The sequence below is a fragment of the Eleutherodactylus coqui genome, chromosome 13, assembly GCF_035609145.1.
Source record: "Eleutherodactylus coqui strain aEleCoq1 chromosome 13, aEleCoq1.hap1, whole genome shotgun sequence".
Lineage (NCBI taxonomy): Eukaryota > Metazoa > Chordata > Amphibia > Anura > Eleutherodactylidae > Eleutherodactylus > Eleutherodactylus coqui.
This window is the reverse complement of record NC_089849.1, coordinates 104,947,931-104,975,179: the sequence shown is the minus strand read 5'-3', so window position 1 is coordinate 104,975,179 and position 27,249 is coordinate 104,947,931. Positions and strand designations below refer to the sequence as shown.

The window sequence follows — 27,249 nt, the reverse complement described above, 5'->3', positions numbered from 1 at the left end:
CTGATCTGCTGGACACTCTCAGATATAAAACATTTACACAAATCAACTCTTTATTTCCTGTTACATATAAAATTATTTGAATTCATCATCTGTATTACACAACACATACGAGGTAGCAGAGCCAACCAGCAGCTGCATACATGGCAATCCAAAGCAAAGCATTGTAGAACCCGTACGATGGTGGCAGGAGACTTGCGAGTACCTGTAATCACACCTGATTCATGATCATCTTCAACATTAGCAGCGATGTCCATGGCTGGTCAGACGGAACCTGAAGGACAAGAAGAGAGCACCTTCCTTGTCATCCACTGCTGTCTATGGAGAAGGACACTGCCCCCCTGCTGGTCACATACTGTAACTGCAGTCCAGGGAGGATGCTAACTGCACATGCGGTGGTTGCACCATATTACTGGTGGTCTAAGCAGGACCAGTACTCACCATATGTCCTGCCTTCAGGATCCAGTAGAAGCTGAAGTTCTCCAAGCCCTTATAGAAGGCTGCGGTCTCCTCCGCCTCGAGGTGCAGCGGCTTCCAGCGCAGGCTCCTAAACTGCTCAAGTCTTTTCCATTTTAATTGTTTCACCCAAGATTCCTGACCTAAAAGAGAGGCAGAGGATGCAGCAAACCTCTTACATTGATGTCCGTCAGCCATAATGGTGGCCACTCACCCACAGTATCCACAATAAGGTCCAGCTGGCCATTATACACCGTCACGTTGATCCCAGCACACAAAAGCTCATCCACAATATCGACGACGGGCTTCATGAAGTCACCAGCCATGTTCTCAAACACCAGTGCGGCCTGACCTAGAGGAGAGAACACCAGAAGTCTGGCCATCCATCCCCTACATCACCTAGCGGCAGACACTTACCTCCCCACTGGACAGAGTCGGGGATGATCTTCAGCTTGGTTCGAATTGGTCCGTTCATTAGCTCATTCAGATTGTCAGTGTGCAGAAGCTGAACATAGCGCTGGAAGAGGCGGCCTGCATACAGAAGACCAAAAAATATCACATTAGATGAGAGGTCACATAATGAGCTACACTTCATACAAGCGAATGCAAACAAGACAACAATTCCTCAAACTCCAACACAATTTAATCACAGCACAAAAGCACTACGCCCAATTGCCATCTCAACAAAACAAATCTGTCTACAACCAGACAAAACAAATCTTAGAAACCTATGTCCAGAGGCAGGCCCTATGGCTCACTAAGATAGATCAGAATTAGAGATGAGCGAATGTACTCGTTTCGAGTAATTACTTGATCAAGCACCGCAATTTTCGAGTACTTCCGTACTCGGGTGAAAAGATTCGGGGGGCGGCGTGGCGGAGCGGGGGGTAGCAGCAGGGAACAGGGGGGAGCCCTCTCTTTCTCCCTCTCCCCCCCACTCACCCACGGCGCCCCCCGAATCTTTTTGCCCGAGTACGGAAGTACTCGAAAATCGCGGTGCTCGGGCGAAAAAGGGGCGTGGCCGAGTATGCTCGCTCATCTCTAATCAGAATAGATAGTACCGAAATGCCAATAAGCCTGGCCGTTTGTTAGCCCGCATAATTAGTGTACAATCCACGCATAAGCCTATACTATTCCTGATCGACCCTAATACGAATGCAAAAATCTCAAAACAGGAGGAAATAGAAAACATTTTGTCCAACTATTTCGAAGATCTATATAGAGCAACCCCTACTGACAAAAAAGAGATTCAAAGGTGGCAAGATACCCTCGCCCTACCAAAACTCACTGCCGAACAGAGAATCCTCCTGGAGGAACCGATCTCAGAGACAGAGGTGAAAAAGGCGATTGGGACATCACCAAACAACAAAACTCCAGGCCCCGATGGATATGGGAATGAATATTATAAACTAGAAATAATCCCAACCTTGACAAGACTGTATAATGAAATCTATACACATCTATACAAGTAGACACATTATTAGACTCAAGAACCGTCTTAATACTGAAACCAAACAAAAACCCACCGTTAGTCCAATCATATCGCCCAATATCCCTATTAAATAGTGACTACAAGTTCTTGACAAAAATACTAGCCAATCGTTTACAAATGCTCTGCCCAACAATTATACATCCCTCTCAAAGGGGCTTTCTAAGCAATAGGCACGCTACTAAAAACATACGAACACCAATAGCAGCGACAATTAAGGCCAGCTGCCCACACACCCCACAAACATTACTACTAAGTCTAGACGCAGAAAAAGCATTTGACAAGGTGTCCTGGCCCTTTCTGCAGGCCACCCTGCGAGACAGACAATTTGGCCCAAACTTTCTCAACTTTATTGGGTATATTCAAATTAATGTCTCAACCACCCTGACAGTTAACGGACACAGCACTCAGCCCATAGACATATTTCGGGGTACAAGACAGGGATGCCCGCTCTCACCCCTACTTTTTAATTTATCCCTGGACCCCCTATTGACCCCTTCTAAAACCAGCCTCACCAATGACACCTCCCCCCCCCCGCCCATATCATCCCAATATCTCCATAAATGCTTTTGCAGAGGATGTTCTCTTGACCATTAAGGATCCGGTTCATACACTCCCAGAAATACTCCAAGACCTTCAAACACTAGGCCCTCTATCACGCTACACTCTTAATCTGGAGAAAACCGAAGCACTCTTAATAAAAGGTTCGCAAACACCACATTGGACTCACCAATACCCCTTTCAATGGAGAACCCGATTTATTACCTACTTGGGAGTCCGTGTTCCAAAGAGATATCAAGATATATACAACATCAACATGAAGCCATACATAACAACCCTAGAACAAACCCTAACAAAAAGGTGCAAACTCCCGCTGTCATACATAGGTAGATGTCACCTATTTAAAATGGTAGAATTCCCTCGCCTTTTATACTTACTACATGTTCTCCCAATATATATCACCCCTGAGGATGAGAAAAAGATAAACTATCTAATAAGAACATTTATCTGGAAGGGTGGCAGAAGCAGAATCCCCTTCAATATCCTCAGACAACCAAAACAAAATGGAGGAATAAACCTCCCCAACATAAGAACTTACAATATTGCAACACTAACCAAAATAATCATAGACTGGATACAGCAGACATCCATTTTCGTAGACACGGAAATAGAGCAGACCCTTATCCCCCAAATAGCCCTCCCCAATTTCTTACATCTAACATATCAAATGATCCCAATAGAATACAGAGAGAACCCTCTCCTAATGTCTGGAAAGCATGGCAAAAACTCCGCAAAGCCACCTCTTTACACCCACACTTTTCACCGTACTTAACGCTCTTACACAACCCATATTTCCAGGCCAACTCATCTCATGGTGAATTCCGATCCTGGCATGTGGGAGGAATAATCAATATCCAGTCCCTACTACATAAAAATACTCATAAAATGCTGTCATTGGGAGACCTGCAATCAAAATATCCACATATCCAGTTTACCTTCTTTCCGTATCTGCAGGCCAAAAGTTTTGTAGACAAAATATTATTGAAAATACCTATGAATGAATGGCTTGAATTAAACCAAATTCAGCTGAAGCAACCTACTAACACACGTGGTCATACGACTAGAACTTACCAATTCCTAAACAGCCCACTAGATCACAACACCTCCAGAACAGCACTCTCAAAAAGGACGGCAGATATCCCGGGACTCACAGTACCACAACTCTTGAAAAGGCTAAAATATAGTCTGACTATATTACCCTCAAGTAGATATGTTGAAATGACCTTACAGATATACCATAGAGCATATATTACCCCTCAGCGAGGACAAAAAGTGGGATTATACAATAATGACAGATGTTTCAGGTGCCAAATGGCCGGGGCGGGCCTTCGTCACTGCCTGTGGGACTGTGGGATAGTCCAGAATTTTTGGATTAGAGTACACCGCTATACAACAACACATTTGACCTCCGCAGCTCCGTTAGACCCCCTGTGGGCAATCTTTGGCTTTATAGACCTGGATAAATATAGATGCACCCCGGGCAGCCATAGGCTTCTGCACATGGTCACCATGGCAGGGATGAAAACCGTTCTGCAGACATGGGTAGATACGACCCCTCCCCCCCTTTAAGCTCTTTCTGGAAAAGCTTTCCTTTCTCATGCAAATGGACTGGACTGAGGCCTCATTCCAAAAGGAGGTGCAGGTGGAGGGATTCTTTGAGGTGTGGGAGAGTTTCATTGATGTCCTACTGCAACGAGTGAAAAGGGCAATCGAGGAATCCTTCAAAACAACCATATGGTATATGGAGAGATCTATATCCGGAGATCCACCAGTTAGTGGGACTTGACCTGATTTGGGAAACACCTTGGGGGCCTACTCGCTGGGACATAAAATAGACATGTTTCTATAAAGAAGATACGACTGGACCGGATATTCACAGAGGAGGAGAGATGTAAGAAACCGATTTCGTAATGTATCAGGTGTCAAAATTGTTTATTTTCAAGGATGTTACTGTAGTGGGTTAAGTAATGTGACCCCTACATATGTTTCCCCCCCACCCCTCCCTACAACCCCCCACTACCTTGATTCTTCGATCCCCCACCCCTCGCTGTGTACGCTAAGGGAAAAGGAGAAAAATAGAAATCTGGAGAGAAGCGGTAGCTGTCTTGACACAAGATATACTATGCAACCCTATGATGTAATAATGTGTACAGCTCCGTATGAAAATGTATCTCTTAGTGCATGTCCTGGGTGTAAGCAGAAACCCTGCTCAATGGAAAGATGCTCAATAAAACCCTGCCGAAATAAAACAGATTTTCGACAAGACAAGGCTCCTAACCTTCTACCCTCCCTTTACTCTCCCCCCGCCCCCCTTCTCCGCACATACTGGGGCAGAAACTCAAAGGAAAGTAATTTTAAAAGCCATAATGGACTGATGGAAGGATATCCTAATACTTTTGTACTATGCAATCTGACAGACAGCCTAATGTAAATGCATGATTATTACTGCAAACCCTGTATGTGAACGGAGATCCTGTTTAATTAGAAAATGTTTAATAAAAACATATTAAATAAAAAACATCACATTATATATGCTGTGAACAAGGACATTTTTGGGTCATGAATATCATGATCTCAGTGAAGAATTAAGAAACAGGATATATCACTGTAGGATAATTACTTCTTCCCCCATGGCACAGGATTGTCCCATACAGACAGGTTATAGCAATGACCCCCAGCCGGTGACCCCGTACTGCGTGGCTCTCCATGCGAGTCCTGGCTTATAACTATATATGTTTTCAATGTACATTATTACAGATATGTCCTAGCCACTCAACAACGCCAGTTTGCAAATTCACAATTTCTTGTCTCTCCACATTTGCCCCATTAGGGCATATGAATGCCACAAGCAGACTTCCCCACTCAGGGAATCCCCTCTGAGTCGGAGCAGAGAGCCACCGTGTAAGAGTGGCTCCCAAGCTGGCAGCCTTCGGGCCGACATTGTATTACGAAGACCGCCATTCATCTGATTGGCTGTTTTGTAATACTGCATAGCCGCGGAGCGCCTACTGCAGGGGAAAGGTTTGGCTGGCCTTGTCTGCCCCTGGCAAAATTGGCTGTTTGATAGGAGGAAGACCAGGAGCAGTCAGCAGTTCACCCTAATGCCACATTTTGAAAGGGGTAAAAGGCTATAGGCCCATTTACACGCAAAGATAATCTTTCAAATGATTAAAAGATTGACAGTTTTAGCAATCGTTTTGCATAAAGTGTTAATGGACACTAATGTCCATGAACACATTATCAGCTTCATTTGCGCACAACACGGCCTCGGGAAGCTGTTTGCAGAGCCCAGCATGTGGTCCGAGCTCTGCACACAGCTCGATTGTTCTCGCATGGGCTGTCGGCAGAATACAATGTAATCTCCGACTCCCGTGCAGAACACAGGGTGGGGTATCTGTTATCTCTCCGGCTGAACGATGAATTGTAAGCTTACCTTAAAATCATCGTTCAGCAGCAGAGTAAATGATGGAAGCGTTTACACGCAATGATTATAGTTCATATGCCATCGCTTGAATGAATTTTGATTGATAATCGTTGCATGTAAAGGGGCCTTAAGTGACTCTTCCCTCTAGTCAAGTAATCCAGTGACTGGATGTGCTTGGCACCAGGCGTAGACTGACTGAGCTCTGGTGTAGTGGGGCTCTATACTGATCATCGCTGATTACTGTAGCACTGCATTGATGCTTTACTAGCTCTCAGTGATGGGCAAGCAGAGAGATGGGGACGCCGCAGAGTTTCACAGAGTACTTTAAGGGATTATTTTTGTGACATTCTATGCAAACCGCTGTGGCTTTCACTGGCTGCTGGGGTCTCCGAGGAGTCATTAGCAGCATGTGCTCTCTTCAACAAGTGGAGCGGGTGCTGAAGCTTTTTAGGTGGACCAGCTGTGAATGCTACCATTCCCCATACTGAGGAAGGTATCAGCCATATGTTGACCTCCCTACATATCTCTACAGGCAGTAGTAATTGTAAGGACATAAAGGCTCTGCAAGAACGTACCAACAACGTGGAGACCACAGTGGCCAGTTTTGTGTGATCACATAATGCATTGGAAGGATAATGTAATGGATAGATGTGAATTACGGCTTATCGCCAAAGAGAGCAAAAACAACCCTAAACTATTTTTCAACTATATTAACAGCAAAAGGATTTGCAGGGAGAGCACTGGCCCTTTAAAGAATAATGCAGGGGAAATCATTGAAGATGATGGAGAGAAGGCAAATCTATTAAATAGTTACTTTTCAAGCGTATTCACAAACGAAAAGGAAATGCCACACGAGATACAGGGGAATAAAATGAACCCCTCGCAAAATATGTCATACCTAACGCAGGAGGAAGTGCGGAACAGGTTAAAGAAGATTAAAATCGATAAATCGCCAGGCCCAGATGGAATACACCCAAGGATACTAAGGGAACTAAGTGATGAGTTAGCTAGACCGCTATATCTAATATTTGTGGATACTATCAAGACCAGTGTTGTACCATTGGATTGGCGCATTGCCAACGTAGTTCCAATTTACAAAAAGGGGACCAAAAGTGAGCCTGGTAACTACAGGCCGGTAAGTCTCACTTCAGTAATGGGAAAATTTTTCGAGGGGATTCTGAGAGACGTCATCGATGAGCACCTCAAGGAGAACAAGGGAATAACTCCTCACCAGCGTGGATTCATGAAGGGTCGCTCATGTCAGACAAATCTGATCAGTTTCTACGATGAAGTAAGCTCTGAGCTGGACCTGGGAGAGTCTATTGATCTCGTATATCTGGACTTCTCTAAAGCGTTTGACACCGTGCCACATAATAGGCTAATATACAAAATGAGACAGCTCGGACTGGGCGAAAACGTTTGTAAGTGGGTAAAAAATTGGCTCAATGATAGAAAGCAGAGGGTGGTAATAAATGGTTCGTACTCTGACTGGACCACAGTCGCTAGTGGGGTGCCACAGGGTTCAGTATTAGGCCCCACTCTGTTCAACATATTTATCAATGACCTGATAGAGGGGCTGCACAGCAAAATATCAATATTTGCAGATGACACAAAATTATACAATATAATTAATGCAATGGAGGACAAGGTACGGCTACAAACGGACCTGGATAAGATGGGGGCTAGGGCAGGAAAATGGCAAATGAAGTTCAATGTTGATAAATGTAAGGTTATGCACATGGGCAGCAAAAATGGATGTTACCAATATACACTTCATGGGGCACTGCTAGGGAAAAGTAATATGGAAAAAGACCTCGGGGTACTAGTGGATTGTAGATTAAACTGGAGTACCCAATGCCAATCAGCTGCTGCCAAGGCAAATAAAGTTTTGGGGTGCATTAAAAGAGCTATAGGGGCGAAGGACGAGAACATTATCCTTCCATTATATAAGGCACTTGTCAGGCCCCACATGGAATACTGCGTACAGTTCTGGTCACCGGTGCTCAGGAAAGATGTTACGGTATTGGAGGGGGTTCAAGGAAGGGCAACTAAACTAATACATGGAATGACGGGACTGGAATACCCAGAGAGGCTATCCAAATTGGGACTATTTACTCTAGAAAAAAGAAGGTTAAGGGGCGACCAAATAACCATGTATAAATACATGAGGGGACAATACAAGGATCTCTCCCAGGATCTGTTTATACCCAGGACTGCGACGGTAACAAGAGGACATCCGCTACGATTAGAGGAAAGTAGGTTTCATCACCAACATAGAAGGGGATTCTTTACTGTTAGAGCAGTTAGACTGTGGAACTCTCTGCCTGAGGATGTGGTGATGGCAAAATCCATAGAGGAGTTTAAAAGGGGACTTGATGTCTTTCTGGAGAGGAAGGATATTATAGGCTATAAATCTAAGGTTATTTGTCAATCCGGGTATACAGGCAGGTAGGAACTATAAGTGGTTGATCCAGGGATTAGTCTGATTGCCATTAGGGAGTCGGGAAGGAATTTTTTCCCCAAAGGGGCTAATTGGCTTCTGCTCTTGGGGTTTTTTGCCTTCCTCTGGATCAACAAAAAGGAGGCTAGACAGGCTGGACTAGATGGACATTGTCTTCATTCAGCCTTACGAACTATGTTACTATGTTACCATGATTCCAGAGACTCCATCAATGACCAATTGTATGCCTTGGTCACAAAACTAGCAAGCTCTATATCGCCACAAACACGAGATCTAGAGCAAGTACTCAATAGGGTCCATTGGTTGCAACAAGGACCGTACTAACTAGATTTCAACTTTGTGACTCTGCTTTGATCACTCATTCGAAGGGGCATCAGTCGCGTGTTCTTCCATGTGCATGTGATCACTCAGCCAATCACGGGCTTCAGCAATGATTCTTCCATGGGTTCTGAAGCCTGTGATTGGCTGACTGCAGCTGGCTCCTTATGGGTTGTCAGCCGCGGCACCAGAGCTACAGCGCTACAGGGCCTTAACTGATGTACAGCAGTATGTATATATTTTTTTCTTTATTTTACAAAGTTCTAAACCTGCAGAAAAATTTTTATTTTCCCCAAAACCCAATTTATTCCCCCCCCACCCTGCATTGTATACTGATGGTGCAGCAGGAACACAGTCATCACAATGCGCAGGACAAGTGCAGCATGATCTTCAATGGAAGCTGCACTGTCTGGGACTACAGCTAGCTCCAATCCTCTTTAGCTGCTGTGGCCAGTGCTAAGAGATTTACAGGGGAAGGGGTCTTGTATTATCACCCCCGAAACCCCCTGCGACACAATGAGTGCAAATAGTTGCTAAGGCAACTAAATTCCTAAGAGTGGCCTACATGCCTGCCATGTATGGTGGCCTATTAAGGCTTGCCAGAGACATGGTCTAATAAGCTACCTTTCAGTTAAAATGAAGGCAGTTACAATAAACCCAAAAGTAAATATGGTATTACTCAAGGCTTCCCGACAAGCCATGCATACATACTAATCAAGCACTGCCTGTGGCAGAGTTTCATTGACAACATTAAAAATAGCTATATACTGCAATACTGAGGTATAGCAGAATATAGTACAAGTGATCAAAGATGGCTTATCACATTCCCTACTTTAAAGACCTTTTTAAATGACTGAAAGATTTAGCTATTTGCATAAAGTGTTGATGGTCATTAACACTTTATCCTTTTCATTTGCATGTTAAAGGAGCTGCAGGAGTTGTTTGTAGAACCCAGTGTGTGTTTAAACTGTGCAAACAGCTGCCACCACATTCCATTGTTCTCCTCTTGATTAGTATAAATATGACTCAGGAAGAACAGGAGCAAAATACATTCAAATGGAATGTATTTGCTCAGTCTTTCAGGGGCTTAGTTAAGTTTAACGAAAATCCATTGTTCAAAACAAAAACTGCCTGACTGCCCGCATTTACATGTAAAGGATTATTGCCAATTTTTGTTTAGACAAATTTTGAGCGATAATCGTTGTGTGTAAAAGGGCCTTAACCGTTTTGTCTACCCCTCTGCTGCTTCCTCTGAACTTCTAACAGTATCTCCCACCCTCCACGCACCCTAATGTACTTCATATCTATACATACAGATACCGGCTGTATGTATATCTCACCAGAAGTAGAAAAACATGGCTGGACTATTGTATAGAACAGACACTTTTACCTTGTGTCACCCTCATTTCTTCATAAGCTCTTTGGAACAGGACCCCCCCCTGATTTTCCTCTCAGCGCTGCGGTAGGCACGCCTCTGTTTTTGATTGGCATGCATACTGATTTCTCTTCTTGGCTACAATCCAGCGCAGGCGCCGTAGCAAACCCTGTCCACGCCTGCACACCTCCACTCTCCTTTACTGGCTGTAACGCCTGGAGGATCATTATTCCCAGTCATCTGACGCAGTGGGAGTTACGATCCTTAGGGAGCATGTGCAGTACAGACAAGAAGTTACAGCTTTAGGGGCGTACTGAAGCATCTGTATGCATGCCAAACAAGAACAGGGGTGTGCCCGGCGCGGAAGGAGAAATTTAACTCTCATCAACTCCTTTTAATACAGTGCAAGAACTTCAAAAGCAGATTGCACATATGGCAATACTAATTAGCGATTAGGAAAGGTCATTAGCAGAGCTGTTGAAGGTTTATCGTATATTGCACTGTAAAACCCTGATGACGGCCCCTTTAATGCCATATGTAATGTCTGGTTTGGTCGGTCCATGTTCCCTCTGATTTGTAAAGGGCAGCAGAATTGGTCGGGGCTCATAGAGGTTATTACATTTTGACACTTCACTTAAATTTATGACCAAAGTATAACATGTCATAAACAAAATAATCCCAGACGCCCTCGGATAAGAAGAAGCCTTCAAAAGGGATTCCTACATCAAGTGATACATTGGATTTGAGAGTGTGGAAGAGGCCTTGTCCTTGCAATCTTTAATGGAGGTCTATAGGATCACGCTGCTCGGATGTATCAGCTGCAGCGCTGGCCAAATGACAAGAAAGGCTTCACCAGAGGACAATGCTGGCCGCAGACACAGTTATCAGCAGAATATTGGCGAGTTCAGCTAAGGCTGGGATCACACTGCGTTTTCCCACTATGTTTAGCATGTACATCGAGAAAACATCCAAAGCACGTGTGTTCGTAGGGGTCATTATCAGATAGGGGCTAAAGACAATCAATTAAAAAAAAAAAAAAAAAGTAAAAAAAAGAGTTCTGGAATACCCCTTAAATTATATATTTATTTACATTTGGTGACTACATTTCTCAGGTTGGGAACCATTGGCTCCCAGGTAATGATCTTTATCTGGAGCACTGGTCCATAGTCGAGCCATCTTTTATGAACATAAGGCAGTACACATGCAGATGCATGAGCCAGCCATCAGTATGGCATCCGTGTTTCTAAGTGTCTGTCTTGTATAGATCAACTTCTTCACTAGAAAACAGCTAATCGCATTACTGGTCTGGAATGCTCTCTTTTCTCCTTAGGGAGAGCACCTGGAAGGTGAGTGAGTAAGAAGACTTATAAGGCCATCCATGCTCCTCTGGGTAATATGCAAATAAGGGAGGTGGAACAATACCTCTGCAGCGCCACCTATTGGAAGGCAGCATTCCTGCAAGTCAATGTTAGACTCTTTATATAAGGCTTGTAAGAATGACTGGGAATTGAAAGCCAGAGCCCATACACAGACAGCTATTTCGGGGATGAGGGGGCCAACACTGTAACACTGATGCAATACATACCAAAGTAATTTAATCTGTGGTACATTAGAATTTTTCATCTGTATTATGGACATTTACAATACAGTCATGTGAAATAAGACTTTGACGCAGGTATCAGTCCTATGGTGTTCAGGGGCGTTGTGCTTTAGGTCTTCACTGCAGCCTAGGCATTGAAACTTATACTGACTTCAAATTGGATGTAGGTCCAAATCTTGGTACAATTCTAATATGAATTGGAATCTCAGTGCTCCAGACTAAAGGAAACATTACTTAGAAGCTGCTGCAATTCTCAAGAAGATGCTTGTGCTGAAGCAGCTGATAGCGCATGTGTAATAACACCCTTACATTTGGTCTCCACTATTCCTGCAGGATAATTGCATCCTGTTGTCTCCCCCCTCCACCCAAGAGTAGCGCCCCCTTAACATAATATAATTATCTTCACCCCCTGGACAAAACAGTATAATCATATCCCGCAACGCCCTCCATAATTATATCCGGTACACCGCCACCACACACGCAGTATACCTATATCTAGTTCCCCCCCCTGCAGTAGAATCTCATTCAAAAGCTCCATAATAATGATTAGTTTTGCCTCTGACAAGTTTATAAAGATAGGCAGAAACGCAGCGCGGCGGCAGGGCTACTCGCAATTGGTGATCAGACGGAAAAATCTTGCAACAAGTAATTCAAAAATTGCCCGGGTCACACCAGGCTATTAAACTAATAGACTAAAGCCTGTTGGTTATGACACCCACCAAAATAAAACATAACCTTTATTATATAAGTGAAATAAAACACCTATGAAAATATTAAAAATTCCAAGACTCTTGCAGCTCCTATAGGCTAAAGTATTCATGCGTCGTACCATAATGGTATAGAGATTGGGAGGTCACCAAGCTGACGCCCATCATGCTAGAATATGGAGGGATTGAACTCCGGCCACAATGCCCCACATGTATGTATATACAGAGCAGCAGTAAAGTCGTGTAACCACTAGCCCCCACAATATTCTACTAGGCGTCCTCAGGGGAAAGAATGTGGCTAGAATGATCCATGAATACTTTAGTCTATAGGAGCTGCAAGTCTTATAATTTAATATTTTCATGTGTGTTTTATTACACACACACAATGAAGTTGTGTTTTATTTTGGTGGGGGCATAACAGGCTTTTGATTGCCCTGTGGCAACTTTGTTTCAGATTGAAAAATCTTGTCGCCTTTTGCAAAATCTTAGACGTATTGGCAATCAATTTTTGCAAAAATGGCAATACCGAATAGATTTACCCAAGATTCACTACAAACGCATTATATGCAGGTTATAGTGATAGAACAGTTAATATAGAAGGTGCCATGCCAATACCACTCATCATTATTATGGTCTAGATGTAACAAATATTGATATTGCTAATCTGTTGTGCGTGTCAGCACGAGATAGGCCTCATGCCCATGGCAGAGTCGGATTCCACTGCAAAATATTGCAGCGGAATCAGACCCGGCGCCCCCCAGAGACCCCAATACTCACCTCTCTGGATCCGCAGTGAGTGTCTCGGCCAGGCAAGTCAGCGCGCATGCGCAGCACAGTGCATGACGCTGGTCCGTGATGTGATTTCCCGCAGTGCTCACTGCAGAAGCATCGCGGGACGGACAGCTTCCATTGACTGCAATGAAAGCTGTTCGTGCGATTTTCCACACAGATTAGAACATTCTGCGATGCTCCCCCGCGATCGGACAATTGCAGCTGATTTGCACTTGTGGGCATGGGAGAATCTTTTATCATAGCATGTCTATGGACGGACATTGCTGCGGAATTTGCAGCGGGCGTCTGGCCTTGAATTCCACAGCGATAATCTGTCCGTGGGCATTGAGTCATATGCATGCAGAAGCTGTTTCTGGATCTTGGAGGGAAAAAAAAGCGTTCTCAACCATCATGCAGGTCAAGTTACTTCATTCCTCCAACATCACATGATCTCCCATACAAATGGATTTTAGGCCATCTGACTCAAGGTCATGTGATCTCGCCTACAGACAGGCTATAGGCCAAGTGTCTCCTTCTGCTGGTCATGTGGGCTCACCTATATATGGGTTGCTGAATCTTGCCACGTTCCCGGGAGTACTTCTGGTCATCAGCGAGTCCTTGTTCAGAATATTGTAGAAGTTCACGCCATCCGTGTTCTGAAATAAGAGCCAAACATTGTCTGTGGTTATAATCACAAAAAGGACGGATGGAAAGAGCGACATGACTATATACTTGGCATCTTCAATGTTACAGGGGGCTTTCAAGTTCTAAACACATCAGTGGTAATGGGGAGGTGGGGTAGGGGGAGAAATAAAACTATATTAAAAAATTAAAGTCAGACAACGCCTTACTGACGAAGCCTCTTGTGCCTTAAATAACCAACTAATTTTTCAGTTTCCTTCCTAGAAACATAGCTTTTCAATTTTTCCGTTGAAATAGCCACATGAGAGCTTGTTTTCGTGGAACAAGTTTCATTTTTCAATTATTCTTTTTTTTTTTTTAGGGGGATTGTGGTAAAAAAAATTCAGCAATTTGCTTTTTGTCTTCTATTTTTACATCGTTCAGTGTGAAAAATAAACTTGATACACCATTCTCCGGGTCAGTACAGTTCCAGCGCTGCCAAGTTTATACAGCCGTCTTAGGCTTTGCTATTTTTTTGTATACAAAAACGCTTTTTTTAGGTTTTGCTTTTGCAAATAATAATACTGGGAAGCCGCTTGTCACAGGGGCATCTGGTCAGCGGCAAACCCAGCTGTGTGGCAGCATACTGGGGGTTCAGTGGCCCCGAGAGTACGGACAGGAATAAGGGAACGTTCCCACAGTGTCCATCTGGGGATTCCATTACAGCTGCCCAACACAACATTGTGAGGAATCCCCAAACGAAAACTAAGGGAACCAATCACTGTCATTAGGGGGACAAAGTTTCCATTATACTTGGTGTATCGAACTACATAGCTGATTACATCATTCTATATTCCAAATATACAGAAACAAACAGTACCCCTTGCCCAACAAACACCAGAGTGCTGCCAGTCCCACTAAAGGGTTCCTCGCAGCGCCGCTTTCAGCAGCTGTGATGGAACCCCCAGATGCCATCCTGCAGCGTGGCGAGATACAGCGTGGGGTGCTCCGTTAGTGTGCAAGCATGTATGTAACAGAGAGGGTGACAGTAATAGTCATATGAAGGAGGGTGTCCTACCCCCCAATAATCAAAAATAAACCCATAGATTATTCACCCCTCAGGTCATTATAGCCCCCTGGAAGTGTTTTCCTCCACAGCCCCCCTGAAGTAGTAATGTCCACTACAGACCCTCCTTTAGTACCATCCTCCGCAGCCGCCCCCCCCACCTCCCCCTGTATCCTCCACTGCAGCCCTACCCTGCAGTTGCACGCATATCACATGTGATTCCCGCAAACTACTGCCACACTCAGTGCAGAGGAGCCCAATATGACTGCTGCACAACACCAGGTAACAAAGCCGAGACAGCCACACAATGTACACTGCAGTGTGACACACATGGAGGGGGTTGTAGAGGTATATTTCTCCCAGATTCCTCTCCTATGTGGAACTGCTGGTTGATAAATAATGTAAACCAGCGGGTGGAAGTTTAAGGCCTCATGTCCACGGGAAAAATATGATTTAGGATCCGCAGCGGATTACCTGCACGCGGATCCGCACCCCATAGGGATGCATTGACCACCCGCGGGTAGATAAATACCCGCGGATGGTCAATAAAAGGGATTTTAAAAAAAATGGAGCATGAAAAAATCTGGACCATGCTCCATTTTCGTGTGGGTCTCCCGCGGGGACGGCTCCCGCGGGCTTCTATTGAAGCCTATGGAAGCCGTCCGGATCCGCGGGAGACCTAAAATAGGAATTTAAAAGAATTTACTCACCCGCAGCGGGCCGGGAAGGTCTTCTCTTCCTCACGGCCGCATCTCCCTTGCTTCGGCTCGGTGGATGTGCCCGGCGCATGCGCGCGGCACGTCGACGACGTGCCGCCGGCGTGAGGAATTCATCCGCCGGCCGAAAAAGAAGATCCGGCCGTGAGGAAGAGCAGAGCTTCCCCGCCCGCTACGGATAGGTAAATTCTTATTTTCAGCGCTCATGTCCGCGGGGCAGGAGGGACCCGCTACGGATTCTACATGTAGAATCCATAGCGGGCCCGATTTTCCCCGTGGACATGAGGCCTAAAGGAGCAACTAGGAGACCAGCTGTTCTCTAACTGGGGACACAGAAAGCTGGTCTGTGCAAGTCTCTCATATGAACTGTGAGTACGGTTGTTAAGCCTAAGTTTTGAGTAAGTTGTCAGGGAGTATCTCTAACTGGTATTAGTGCCTTAACCCCTTAGTGACCAAGCCCATTTGCACCTTAATGACCAGGCCAAATTTTGCAAATCTGACATGTGTCACTTTAACATGGAAAAACACCAGAAAGGTTTTGCATATCCAAGCGATTCTGACATTGTTTTTTCGCCACATGTTGTACTTCATTTAGGCAGAAAAAAAGACCAATAGAATGTGTTTATTTATTAAAAGCGCCAAAATTGGGAAATTAAAAAAAAAAAAAAAAAAATCGTCATTTTTTAACATTTCCAACTGCAATATCTCAAATATGTGCAAACATAATATAGAAATTTTTGCTAAGATATATACTTCCATCCGTTTACTTTATTTTGGGTGCACATTGGAAAAACTTTCTTTTCTTTTAAAACCATTTAGGAGACGTACAAATTTAACATTTCTTTTCAGCATTTTGAGGAACACTTTGTTTTCCTGCACCAAGGCAAGATTGGAAAGGCTCATAGGAGTCAAAATGATAGATACCCCCACAAGTGACCCCATTTTAAAAACTACACCCCTTAACGTATTCACTGAGGGGTGTCAGGAGTATTTTAACCCCACAGTTTTTTTTAGGAGTCAATGCAATTTAGAAGCGAAAAACCAAAATTTCATATTTTTGCAAATATGTCATTTTAAAGACAGGAATTTTTTCTATAATACACATGAAAATGAGGATTTGCACCCCAGAATGGATACCCCTGTTTGTCCCGTGCTCAGAAACATATCCATTGTGGCCCTAATCTTACGTCTGGATGCACAATGGGGCCCAAAATGAAAGGAGCAACTGGTGGCTTTCGGAACAGAAAATTTTGCTTGAAGGAGATTTAGTCCCCATTGCCCACTTGTAGAGCCATTGAGTGACTAAAACGACGGAGAACCCCCACAAGTGACCCCATTTTGAAAAGTAGACCCCTTAACGAATTTATCTAGGGGTACGATGACTTTTGTGACTTCACGGTTTTTGAATGAATCTAAGCCAAGCAGAAGGAAAAATTAGGATTTTGATTTTTTTGGCAATTGTCTCAATTTAAAAACAGGTTTTTTTGTACAGCACATATATGAATGAAGACTTTCACCCCAAAATGGATACCCCTGTTTGTCCCGTGTTCAGAAACATACCCCTTGTGGCCCTAATCTACTTAAAGGAAACATGGCTAGGCCTATAATGGAAGGAGCACCCGTTGGATTTCAGGGTACAACGGAATAAATTTCCAGGCCCCATTGCCCACTTGTAGAGACATTGAGCGGCCAAACCATTAGAGAACCCCCACAAATGACCCCATTTTGAAAACTAGACCCCTTAACGAATTCATTTAGGCATGTACTGCATATTTTGACCCTACAGTATTTGAATGAATCTAAGCAAAGCAAAGGGAAAAAATTACGATTTTCATTTTTTGTCAATTTAAAAACAGTTTTTTTTGTACGGTGTACATAGGAATGAAGACATTCACCCCAAAATGGATAACCCTGTTTGTCCTGTGTTCAGAAACATACCCATTGTGGCCCTAATCTACTTACAGGACACATGGTTAGGCCTGTAATGCAGGGAACACCCGTTGCATTTCAGGGTACAACTGAATAAATTCCTGGCCCTATTGCCCACTTATACAGAAAAAAATTGACTTCCTAAAAATAATCCCCCCCGCCCGCCATCCCCATTTTTTTGGCATTCCCTAAATATTATATAAAAGTAATAATATAAATGCGTTTTATGTCTGAAGACAGGGGTAATTACGGAGGCTGGTTGGGATGGGCACATGGGGCAAGAAAATTGTGTATCCCCCCCTCCTCTCTCGCTTTTTTGGGGGATATAGTGATCTCAGCCGCGGGTATGGGGTGTAAAAAGTGGCACTCTGTGAGGCTTTGTAATCTTGCCGCGGTCTCACACAGGAGCTGCTCCTGGAACTGCAGGAAGGCGAGCGTTCCCGGGGCTTCTTGTAAATTACGGATTACAGGTAGCGGTCTGAATAACGCCGGGCTCACACGGCCGTATGGAGAATTCGCTTGTGGAGGCCCGCAGCGGATCCCATCTGTGAGCCCGGCTGTGACCCTGCGTACGGCCGCGTAATGTACTGCGCATAACTGCCTACTCACACAGGCGGTCATGCGCAGTACACTGTTTTTTGTTTATATTTCCCGTGCCGTCGCTTAGAGATGACCCGGGTACCCGCAGCCCGTACACAATGTGTTTGCATATGGGCTGCGGGTATATCTGCGGTCATAGAGCACAATGGGCTCTAGGTCGCGGATATCCGCGGTAAAATATAGCATGCTGTGTTCTGTTTCTGCGAGTGGATTACGTAATTCTGACCCGCTAATTGGAGGGAATTGTGTAATCCAATGCATGTGATTGATCCGTGGATTACCGCTGATCAAGCGCATGCAGAACCTGTAATTCCTCTCTGGTCATGCGTGACCGGCCTAATGTTAGATCGCTACTTTATCACGTGACCAGGGACCGCTCAACGAGGCCGCCGGTCACTGCTCCAAGCACTCAGCGACCGTTGCGAATGTGTCCGGCATTTTGCTGGCGGGCGCATACCCAGTAGCCGGCAGGATCCATGGAGGATAATCGCATCTGGATTCAAATGCGGAAGCCTCCGAGAAGATTTTTCATCTCCTCTCACCAATCGCATCGATGAGGGGAGATGAAACTTCCATATTTTTAAGAACTTTTACATGATCGCCATTATGCATTGGATAACGGCGATCACGTGACCAGTAACCGCATACCGCGGCTCCCCGTGACATCTCCAGGCTCTTGGCTACCTTTGGTAGCCAGCAGCAGGGAGATTTTAAATTTCTTGGGCAATCTTTCACTTTTGCGCATGTGTCCGCCATCATGCTGACGGGCGTATGCGCCGAAGCTGGGGTAAGGTCCACGGATGAACATCCCACCAGGGAGCAAATCCGGGACCTTGGGTACGTAATTTCATCCCCCCTTACGGATACGATCCGTAAGGGGAGATGAAACTGACTTTTAAAACTTTTTTTTTTTTTTTTACTTTTTAACTTTATATGATCACCCTTATCCGATGGATAACGGTGATCATATGACTGGAAACCGCATACAGCGGTCCCCAGTCATATCTCCCTGCACAGATATCGGCTATCTGTGCAGGGAGATTTTGAATTTGCCGGGTTCGCCGGCCTTCTGCGCATGCGCGCCACATCGGCGCATGAGCAGAAGCCAGCGGTGGGTTCCGAGAGTGGTGGGAGGACATGGAGGAAGGAGGGGGGGGGGGGGCGAGTATTTTCACCTTCCCTCATGGATCCGATCCATGAGGGGAGGTGAAACTTTTCTTTTTTTTACACTTTTCCGCGATAGCAGTTATCCATTGGGCACCGACAGCATGGAGCTGTCACGTCCAGAGCCCACGTGGCTTTATTCTCTGCAGGACACGTTTTTATGTCCTCAGAGAACAAAGCCCACTTGGGCAGGACATAAAAAGGCAATGGGCTGGTCACTAAGGGGTTAATGACAGGGGCTTTATTTTGTTCACTTGCAACCATGCTATTAAAACTGGTCAAGGGTCAATTTGAAACCACCTCCTGGCTACTGACTTTGTGTTTGGTGAAAGAGATATGTGCCCTTTGATCTCAACAAAGGCCACCCCAAGCTAATACCCTCAGATGCAGTAACTACTCTTCGATTTATGACTGCTGACAACCAGCCTCTACAGCTTGTCAGAGAGGTTGTCATCCCCCCCCCCCCCGTTACTGAACAGTAATACAAGTACACTATGATTAGGCATCAGATCCACACTGCTCCAACTACATTTATTACTTCTGAAAACCAGACCCAAAATGCTGTCAGAGATGGTATCATAGCTCCGCCCTCCTTTATAAGAAATGATCGGCACTGAGCACACATGACCTTTAGTGGACACAACGAGTACTGCATACATCTTACCAGCTCAATTAGGTCCTCAGTTTTGGACCATAACTCGGTGGCCAGTTCAAACTGGCTTTTATCGAGGGCATCCTGGACCGCACTGGCTGCAGCCTGAACCTCCTTCAACCCACTGTCATCCAGAAGAGACTAGAGAACATTAAAGATAACGACTGATTAGTAATTAGGGACAGAAAAGAAGACATTAGTACAGTATGCGAAGGAAGACCAAGGCCACAGAATCCTAGTCGCCTGCCTTGAGGTAGACAGACAAGCTCTACTTACAATACTGTACAGATAGGGCCCCCAGGACAGAACGGAATCTGTAAAAGAAAACAGACGTTACTAGCGCCCCCTACAGGAGACATATGACAGTATAGACTACGAGTTTCATTAGTGTGTGTGTGTGATACATAGGTCACCAACAGCTATACTAAGCCATTCCCTCATCACCCACACATTGAAGGACCACAGATTAAACTAAGTCACTAACCAGACCTGCTAAAGGTAAAGGTTCCTTTTCTGATCATCATGAATCACAGCTAAGAAACTAACATATTAACATAGCATGTAAGGCCGAAAAAAGACATATGTCCATCCAGCGACACGTGTTCTTCTATGACCCACCAATTGGAGAGATCCACGAATCGCCAAGAGCTACTCCTCCAAGGGTGCAGTTAATACTTCCAGCAGCAATAGCCTGGGGGGGGGGGGGGTAAAGAGACAAGGCGGTCAAAGTCCGGAGGTCGTAAAGAAAGGAGGGAGGACAATGTCATCATCAGATACAGGAGGAGGAAAGACATCAGATACAAGAGGAGAGACAAGGGGGCAGGGGTCTGCCTAGGCCATTTTTCCGCTCACCATGGAGCAATTTTCTTTACCTCCCGCTGAAGGCTTTGCATGCAGCCAAATAAAGGTGCTTTTACACGGAACGATTATCATCTGGATTCCTGCGATCCAGCGAGTATCTGAACGATTATCATCCAGTGTAAAGGCACGCTCCGACTGAATGACGAATGAAACTACATTCACTTCTCATTCGTTGTTTGGTTTTTGCATGCAGCTCCGCTACTCATGGCCTTATCCCAGGGCCTTCAGTCCTAGCATACAGCTTAGCCTCCACTGGCGAGTTCTGCCCCCCCAAGACACGTCCTGAATCGCTGATCCTCACGGAAGGTCCTTAACCTTTTCAGTCTGCCACCCCGCTGCCCCCGCCTTCAGGCTAGGTTGTGCTGCCTGAGGCAGGAAGCTCTTCTTACCTCATGGTGGGGCACCTCTGCAAGGGGACCTTCAGATACAGGGAGAGGAGAGAAAACTACATTATCACACACATCCTACCTTCTGTAGAGCCAGGGCTACAGCAGCAGCCATTTTGCCTCCATATGACTCTGAGAAGATGTAGAATGTGGTTTTCTGTAGAAAGAGAAAAGCAAAAAAACTCAGTAGTTGCTGACCACAGAGCCATCGCAGCGCAGCCAATGCCACCGGCCACCGCAGCGCGGCCAGTGCCACCGGACACATGACATAGTGTTGCTGCCACTTGCCTGGAATTCCGGTTTAGACTTAAAGAACACGTCCAGAAGGACCAGCATGTCACTGGACACAGTGTCTATGTCCTTGGCAAACGCTCCACTGTCCGTGGTGTAGCTGTATCCGGTCCCCACAGGATTGTCCACGAAGAGCAAATTTGCTACCTGCGTCTGCCGGATAGAATGGGGGAAAAACAAAGTTACCCAACTTGTGATGTGAGCGCATCAGCCTCGAAGGACACAGAACAGTCACACAGCATCTTGGACTCTTCTGTGGGGGGTGTTGTGTCACAGATACCAAAAACAGCGTTGTGATGAAACCCCTGAATGGCAAGGAATGGAACCATTCACGGTCATGTGTGAAGTGGGGACCACTTTGGTGTCTGTCTGACAAGGATTCTATTGTAATGCCATTTACGGCCTGTAACAAAACTCCCAGAATCCCACAGTGTAGTGAAAACGGCTGTGGAAGGGCGTAGGGCTACAGATGGGAGCATCAGTGTAGCATGTCTCCACCCAACAGTATTATCAAAACTGTCACAGTAAGACCGCCCTAGTCGTCTGCATCCACCACTTAGAGAGGAGCTTTCGTTCTGTAAGCGGAGCTGTGATTGGTTGTCATGGGCAACAAGGACAGTCTTACTGTTAGCTAGTTTTGATAAATGAGGCCTAAAGTATGTTTTCTACAACTAATACAAGTGAAGAGGGGTAAGGGGGTGGGGACTACTTCAGACATGGGGGAAGGAAACGGTGTGTCCCAGACTACGTCGGCCATGGGGGAAGGAAACGGTGTGTCCCAGACTACGTCGGCCATGGGGGAAGGAAACGGTGTGTCCCAGACTACGTCGGCCATGGGGGAAGGAAACGGTGTGTCCCAGACTACGTCGGCCATGGGGGAAGGAAACGGTGTGTCCCAGACTACGTCGGCCATGGGGGAAGGAAACGGTGTGTCCCAGACTACGTCGGCCATGGGGGAAGGAAACGGTGTGTCCCAGACTACGTCGGCCATGGGGGAAGGAAACGGTGTGTCCCAGACTACGTCGGCCATGGGGGAAGGAAACGGTGTGTCCCAGACTACGTCGGCCATGGGGGAAGGAAACGGTGTGTCCCAGACTACGTCGGCCATGGGGGAAGGAAACGGTGTGTCCCAGACTACGTCGGCCATGGGGGAAGGAAACGGTGTGTCCCAGACTACGTCGGCCATGGGGGAAGGAAACGGTGTGTCCCAGACTACGTCGGCCATGGGGGAAGGAAACGGTGTGTCCCAGACTACGTCGGCCATGGGGGAAGGAAACGGTGTGTCCCAGACTACGTCGGCCATGGGGGAAGGAAACGGTGTGTCCCAGACTACGTCGGCCATGGGGGAAGGAAACGGTGTGTCCCAGACTACGTCGGCCATGGGGGAAGGAAACGGTGTGTCCCAGACTACGTCGGCCATGGGGGAAGGAAACGGTGTGTCCCAGACTACGTCGGCCATGGGGGAAGGAAACGGTGTGTCCCAGACTACGTCGGCCATGGGGGAAGGAAACGGTGTGTCCCAGACTACGTCGGCCATGGGGGAAGGAAACGGTGTGTCCCAGACTACGTCGGCCATGGGGGAAGGAAACGGTGTGTCCCAGACTACGTCGGACATGGGGGAAGGGAGGGTGTGTCGCAGACTACGTCGGCCATGGGGGAAGGGAGGGTGTGTCGCAGACTACGTCGGCCATGGGGGAAGGGAGGGTGTGTCGCAGACTACGTCGGCCATGGGGGAAGGGAGGGTGTGTCCCAGACTACGTCGGCCATGGGGGAAGGGAGGGTGTGTCGCAGACTACGTCGGCCATGGGGGAAGGGAGGGTGTGTCGCAGACTACGTCGGCCATGGGGGAAGGGAGGGTGTGTCGCAGACTACGTCGGCCATGGGGGAAGGGAGGGTGTGTCGCAGACTACGTCGGCCATGGGGGAAGGGAGGGTGTGTCGCAGACTACGTCGGCCATGGGGGAAGGGAGGGTGTGTCGCAGACTACGTCAGACATGGGGGAAGGGAGGGTGTGTCGCAGACTACGTCAGACATGGGGGAAGGGAGGGTGTGTCGCAGACTACTTCAGACGGGGAAGGGAGGGTGTGTCGCAGACTACTTCAGACGGGGAAGGGAGGGTGTGTCGCAGACTACTTCAGGCCCGGAAATATAGCTGAACTATAGTAAGAGATCACAGTTCTGTCCTTATAGAGCTGAGCGAAAAAGCAGCCAAGGAGCAAGATCTGAGGAAATAAACAAGGAGCAGGTCAACATTCCCTCTAAGTAATGACTTGTGTATCAATGTCGAACTCTTGTCTGGGGGGGAGGGGGGTTACTTTAATACAAGTTACTCAATACATTATACGTACCCCAATTACCCTAAACTACAACTCTCCACCTGATGAACAAGCCTTTGTATGGCTATGTTGAGGAAAAACACAAAAGTTATAATAGCTCCGGCCACTACACAGGGGTGGGGCAGCTGCTTCCACTCCGACCCCGATGTATCCCAGCAGTGACAGCAGGCGCTGCCTGGAAAACCCCTTTAAGTACCAAACCAGGCTGAGCCTCTATGGTAATAAGGTTACATGGTGTGATCCGAGCGCCCCCTGCAGTCATATTATTAGCATACGCACCCAGCTGCTGTTCCGAGGATTCAACTTTGTATCCCGGGGACCAATCTCTTCAAAGTTCCCAAACCCACAGCCGGAAGCTCCAGGACCGCCCTGAAATAACCAGAGGAGGAAGAATGAGAAGGAAACCTCTTTCACACGAACTACAAAACATCTCATGTGAAAGAACCCACTGGAAACCACAGGCTTCACAGACATGTGATTTGTAGTGAGAGGCCTAATGGTGATGATATAACATGAGCACATCACACCCATACAACAGTACAGGCACCAGAGAGCGGGGGCACATGTTATGGGGTATTAGTGCAGCACAGTGGAATGGGGGGGTGAAAGAAGGTGATCAGGAGCCCAGGTTATGGGAGATAAAATCACAGGTGACAGGGATGGGTTGAAGGACTGAGGGAGGAGCAGAGTGTCAGGGGGCAAGAGGTCAAAAGGGATGAGCAGAGTGTCACAGGGCAAGAGGTCAGGAGCAGAGTGTTAGGGGGAAGGAGGGAGGAGCAGAGTGTCAGGGGGCAGGAGGCAAGAGGTCAGGAAGATGAGCAGAGTGTCAGGGGGCAAAAGGTCAGAAGGGTGGAACAGAGTGTCAGGGGGCAAGAAGTCAGGGGCAGAGTATCAGGGGGCAGGAGGTCACAAGGCTGGAGCAGAGTTGTCAAGGTGCAAGAGGTCACGAGGGTGGAGCAGTGTGTCAGGGGGCAAGATGTCACGGGGGTGGAGCAGAGTGTCAGGGGGCAAGAGGTCACGAGGGTGAAGCAGAGTGTCAGGGGGCAAGAGGTCACGAGGGCGAAGCAGAGTGTCAGGGGGCAAGAGGTCACGAGGGCGGAGCAGAGTGTCAGGGGGCAAGAGGTCACGAGGGTGGAGCAGAGTGTCAGGGGGCAAGAAGTCACGAGGCCGCAGCAGAGTGTCAGGGGGCAAGAGGTCACGAGGCCGCAGCAGAGTGTCAGGGGGCAAGAGGTCACGAGGCCGCAGCAGAGTGTCAGGGGGCAAGAGGTCACGAGGGTGGAGCAGAGTTGGGGATAGGGAGACACTCCTGAAGAAACGGGAACTTAAATGGATGTATGAGCTAGACACCATGTTCCCTAGAGGGCTCAACCATGAGTATGCCTTTCAGCCACATTTGTAGGTATTCTTTCAGTCACTTCAGAGTATGTTAGTGTTTTTATGTTATCACTGTATATATTTTATCAATATATGTCCACTAATTTTTATTTTTTTGTCTTTTTTTTGTTATTGCAGGGTCACCGTGATCTTGGTTGCCTTGTCTTCAGTCACTTTACCTCATGGTTCTTTTTAGTATGATAATTCAATCATTTGCTGGATTTGTGTATCTTCCATCCCGGTGCCAGTCTCACAAGTTCTTCCAATTCCTGCGCATGAGCAGTAGATAGAGCTCTCTCTGAAGTACTGGCAAGTGACGTCAGGTTCTCGCAGGCGCTGCGCTCTCGCGCATGCGCTGTGTGACAGTGAAGATTACCACCAGTGAACATGATGGGAGTGACGTGAGGACAAGGTAATCAGCGCGGAACACCCAACATACGTGTGTGTTATATGTTTCACACTTGGGATTGGCCCAAGATAGTTACTATCATGTGTGTTTAATGTATCGAACAATACGATTGGCTAATGGTGGAGGGTATTGCCTCTATATATATCATGTCCTGTGATTTATGTATCAGCTTGAAGAAGGCCAGCAAGGCCGAAACGTCGCATCTCTATGTAACGGGGTAATAAAGCGGTTTTTGTACTTTCTTACATCCGCCTATGCTGCCAGTTCATTGTTTATATGGACATTTATCTAGAACCTTTTTTGGTTCTACCTGGCTTATGCATTTTAGTGGTGGGACCTGCTATTTTCTCGAGGGTGGAGCAGAGTGTCAGGGGGCAAGAGGTCACGAGGCCGGAGCAGAGTGTCAGGGGGCAAGAGGTCACGAGGCCGGGGCAGAGTGTCAGGGGGCAAGAGGTCACGAGGGTGGACCAGAGTGTCAGGGGGCAAGAGGTCACGAGGGTGGACCAGAGTGTCAGGGGGCAAGAGGTCACGAGGGTGGACCAGAGTGTCAGGGGGCAAGAGGTCACGAGGGTGGACCAGAGTGTCAGGGGGCAAGAGGTCACGAGGGTGGACCAGAGTGTCAGGGGGCAAGAGGTCACGAGGGTGGACCAGAGTGTCAGGGGGCAAGAGGTCACGAGGGTGGACCAGAGTGTCAGGGGGCAAGAGGTCACGAGGGTGGACCAGAGTGTCAGGGGGCAAGAGGTCACGAGGGTGGACCAGAGTGTCAGGGGGTAGAAGGTCAAAAGGGATGAGCAGTGTGTCACAGGGCAAGAGGTCAGGAGCAGAGTGTTAGGAGGCAGGAGCAGAAGGGAGGAGCAGAGTATCAGGGGGCAAGAGGTCAGAAGGATGGAGCTGCGTGTCAAGGGGCAGGCAATAAGGAGGGTGGAGCAGGGCTGGGTTGTCAGAAGGCGAGAGACGATTTTCGGGAAGGCGAAGCCGAGGGTCAGGAGGTCAGAGCCGAGGGTCAGGAGAGTGGAGTACAGTGGCAGGAGATCAGAAGGGTGGAACAAAGGGTTTGGAGGTCATGAGGGTGGAGCCAAGGGTTCAGAGGGTGGAGCAGAGTGTCAAGAGGTGGAAGGTGAAGAGGTAGGAGCACAGTATCAGGAGGGTGAAGCCAAGGGTCAGGAGGGTGGAGCGATAATGGAAGAGTTCCTACCTGCAGCCACATGACTAGCGGTACTTCGGTGTAGTTCTTGGTGGGGCGGTCGGTGTAGTAGAGCCACCAAAACATGTGGGCGTCTCTCCTTACCGTTACATAGTCCCAGTCCTCCTTGGCCTCTGGCGCCCGGCCTGCACACAGACAACAGTGGTGACATCAGTGTGTGTGGTGGAAAGCACCTGCCACCCCGGACTAGAGGTAGTGATCCTGCATCACCTCTAGGGGGGGCTGCTGATACACTAACACATAGGAGGATTCACCAGGAGGTATCAGTGCTCACCCCGAGGAGGGGAGCTGAGAGAGTCAGGGAGTATTGGTACTCACCCCAGGCCGGGAGCAGGGCGATGAGGGCGGCAGCGATGATACTCAGTAGCGCCCCCTTCATACTTTTTCTCTCAGAGCGGCTGGTTAAGTGATGGTCAATCACGAGGTCGGTGTTTCCTTCCTTGGATCACATGACCGCTCTGGCACCACGTGACCCGTGTCGC

The 27,249-nt window shown here is 47.1% G+C and overlaps 1 protein-coding gene across 1 annotated transcript; it reads right to left on the bottom strand.

The window, feature by feature from the left end:
* Positions 1-32: 32 nt before the first annotated feature.
* SCPEP1 (serine carboxypeptidase 1) lies at positions 33-27,236 on the bottom strand. The gene is made up of 13 exons (XM_066587525.1): positions 27,086-27,236; positions 26,759-26,892; positions 24,060-24,149; positions 21,443-21,598; positions 21,237-21,311; positions 20,526-20,598; positions 20,184-20,221; positions 19,920-20,048; positions 13,716-13,815; positions 871-984; positions 668-805; positions 439-596; positions 33-271 (listed from the first exon to the last, which is right to left on the bottom strand). The coding sequence occupies exons 1-13, from the start codon at positions 27,144-27,146 to the stop codon at positions 209-211; spliced, it is 1,329 nt and encodes a 442-aa protein (XP_066443622.1). The 5' UTR covers positions 27,147-27,236; the 3' UTR covers positions 33-208.
* Between the last annotated feature and the right edge of the window lie 13 nt (positions 27,237-27,249).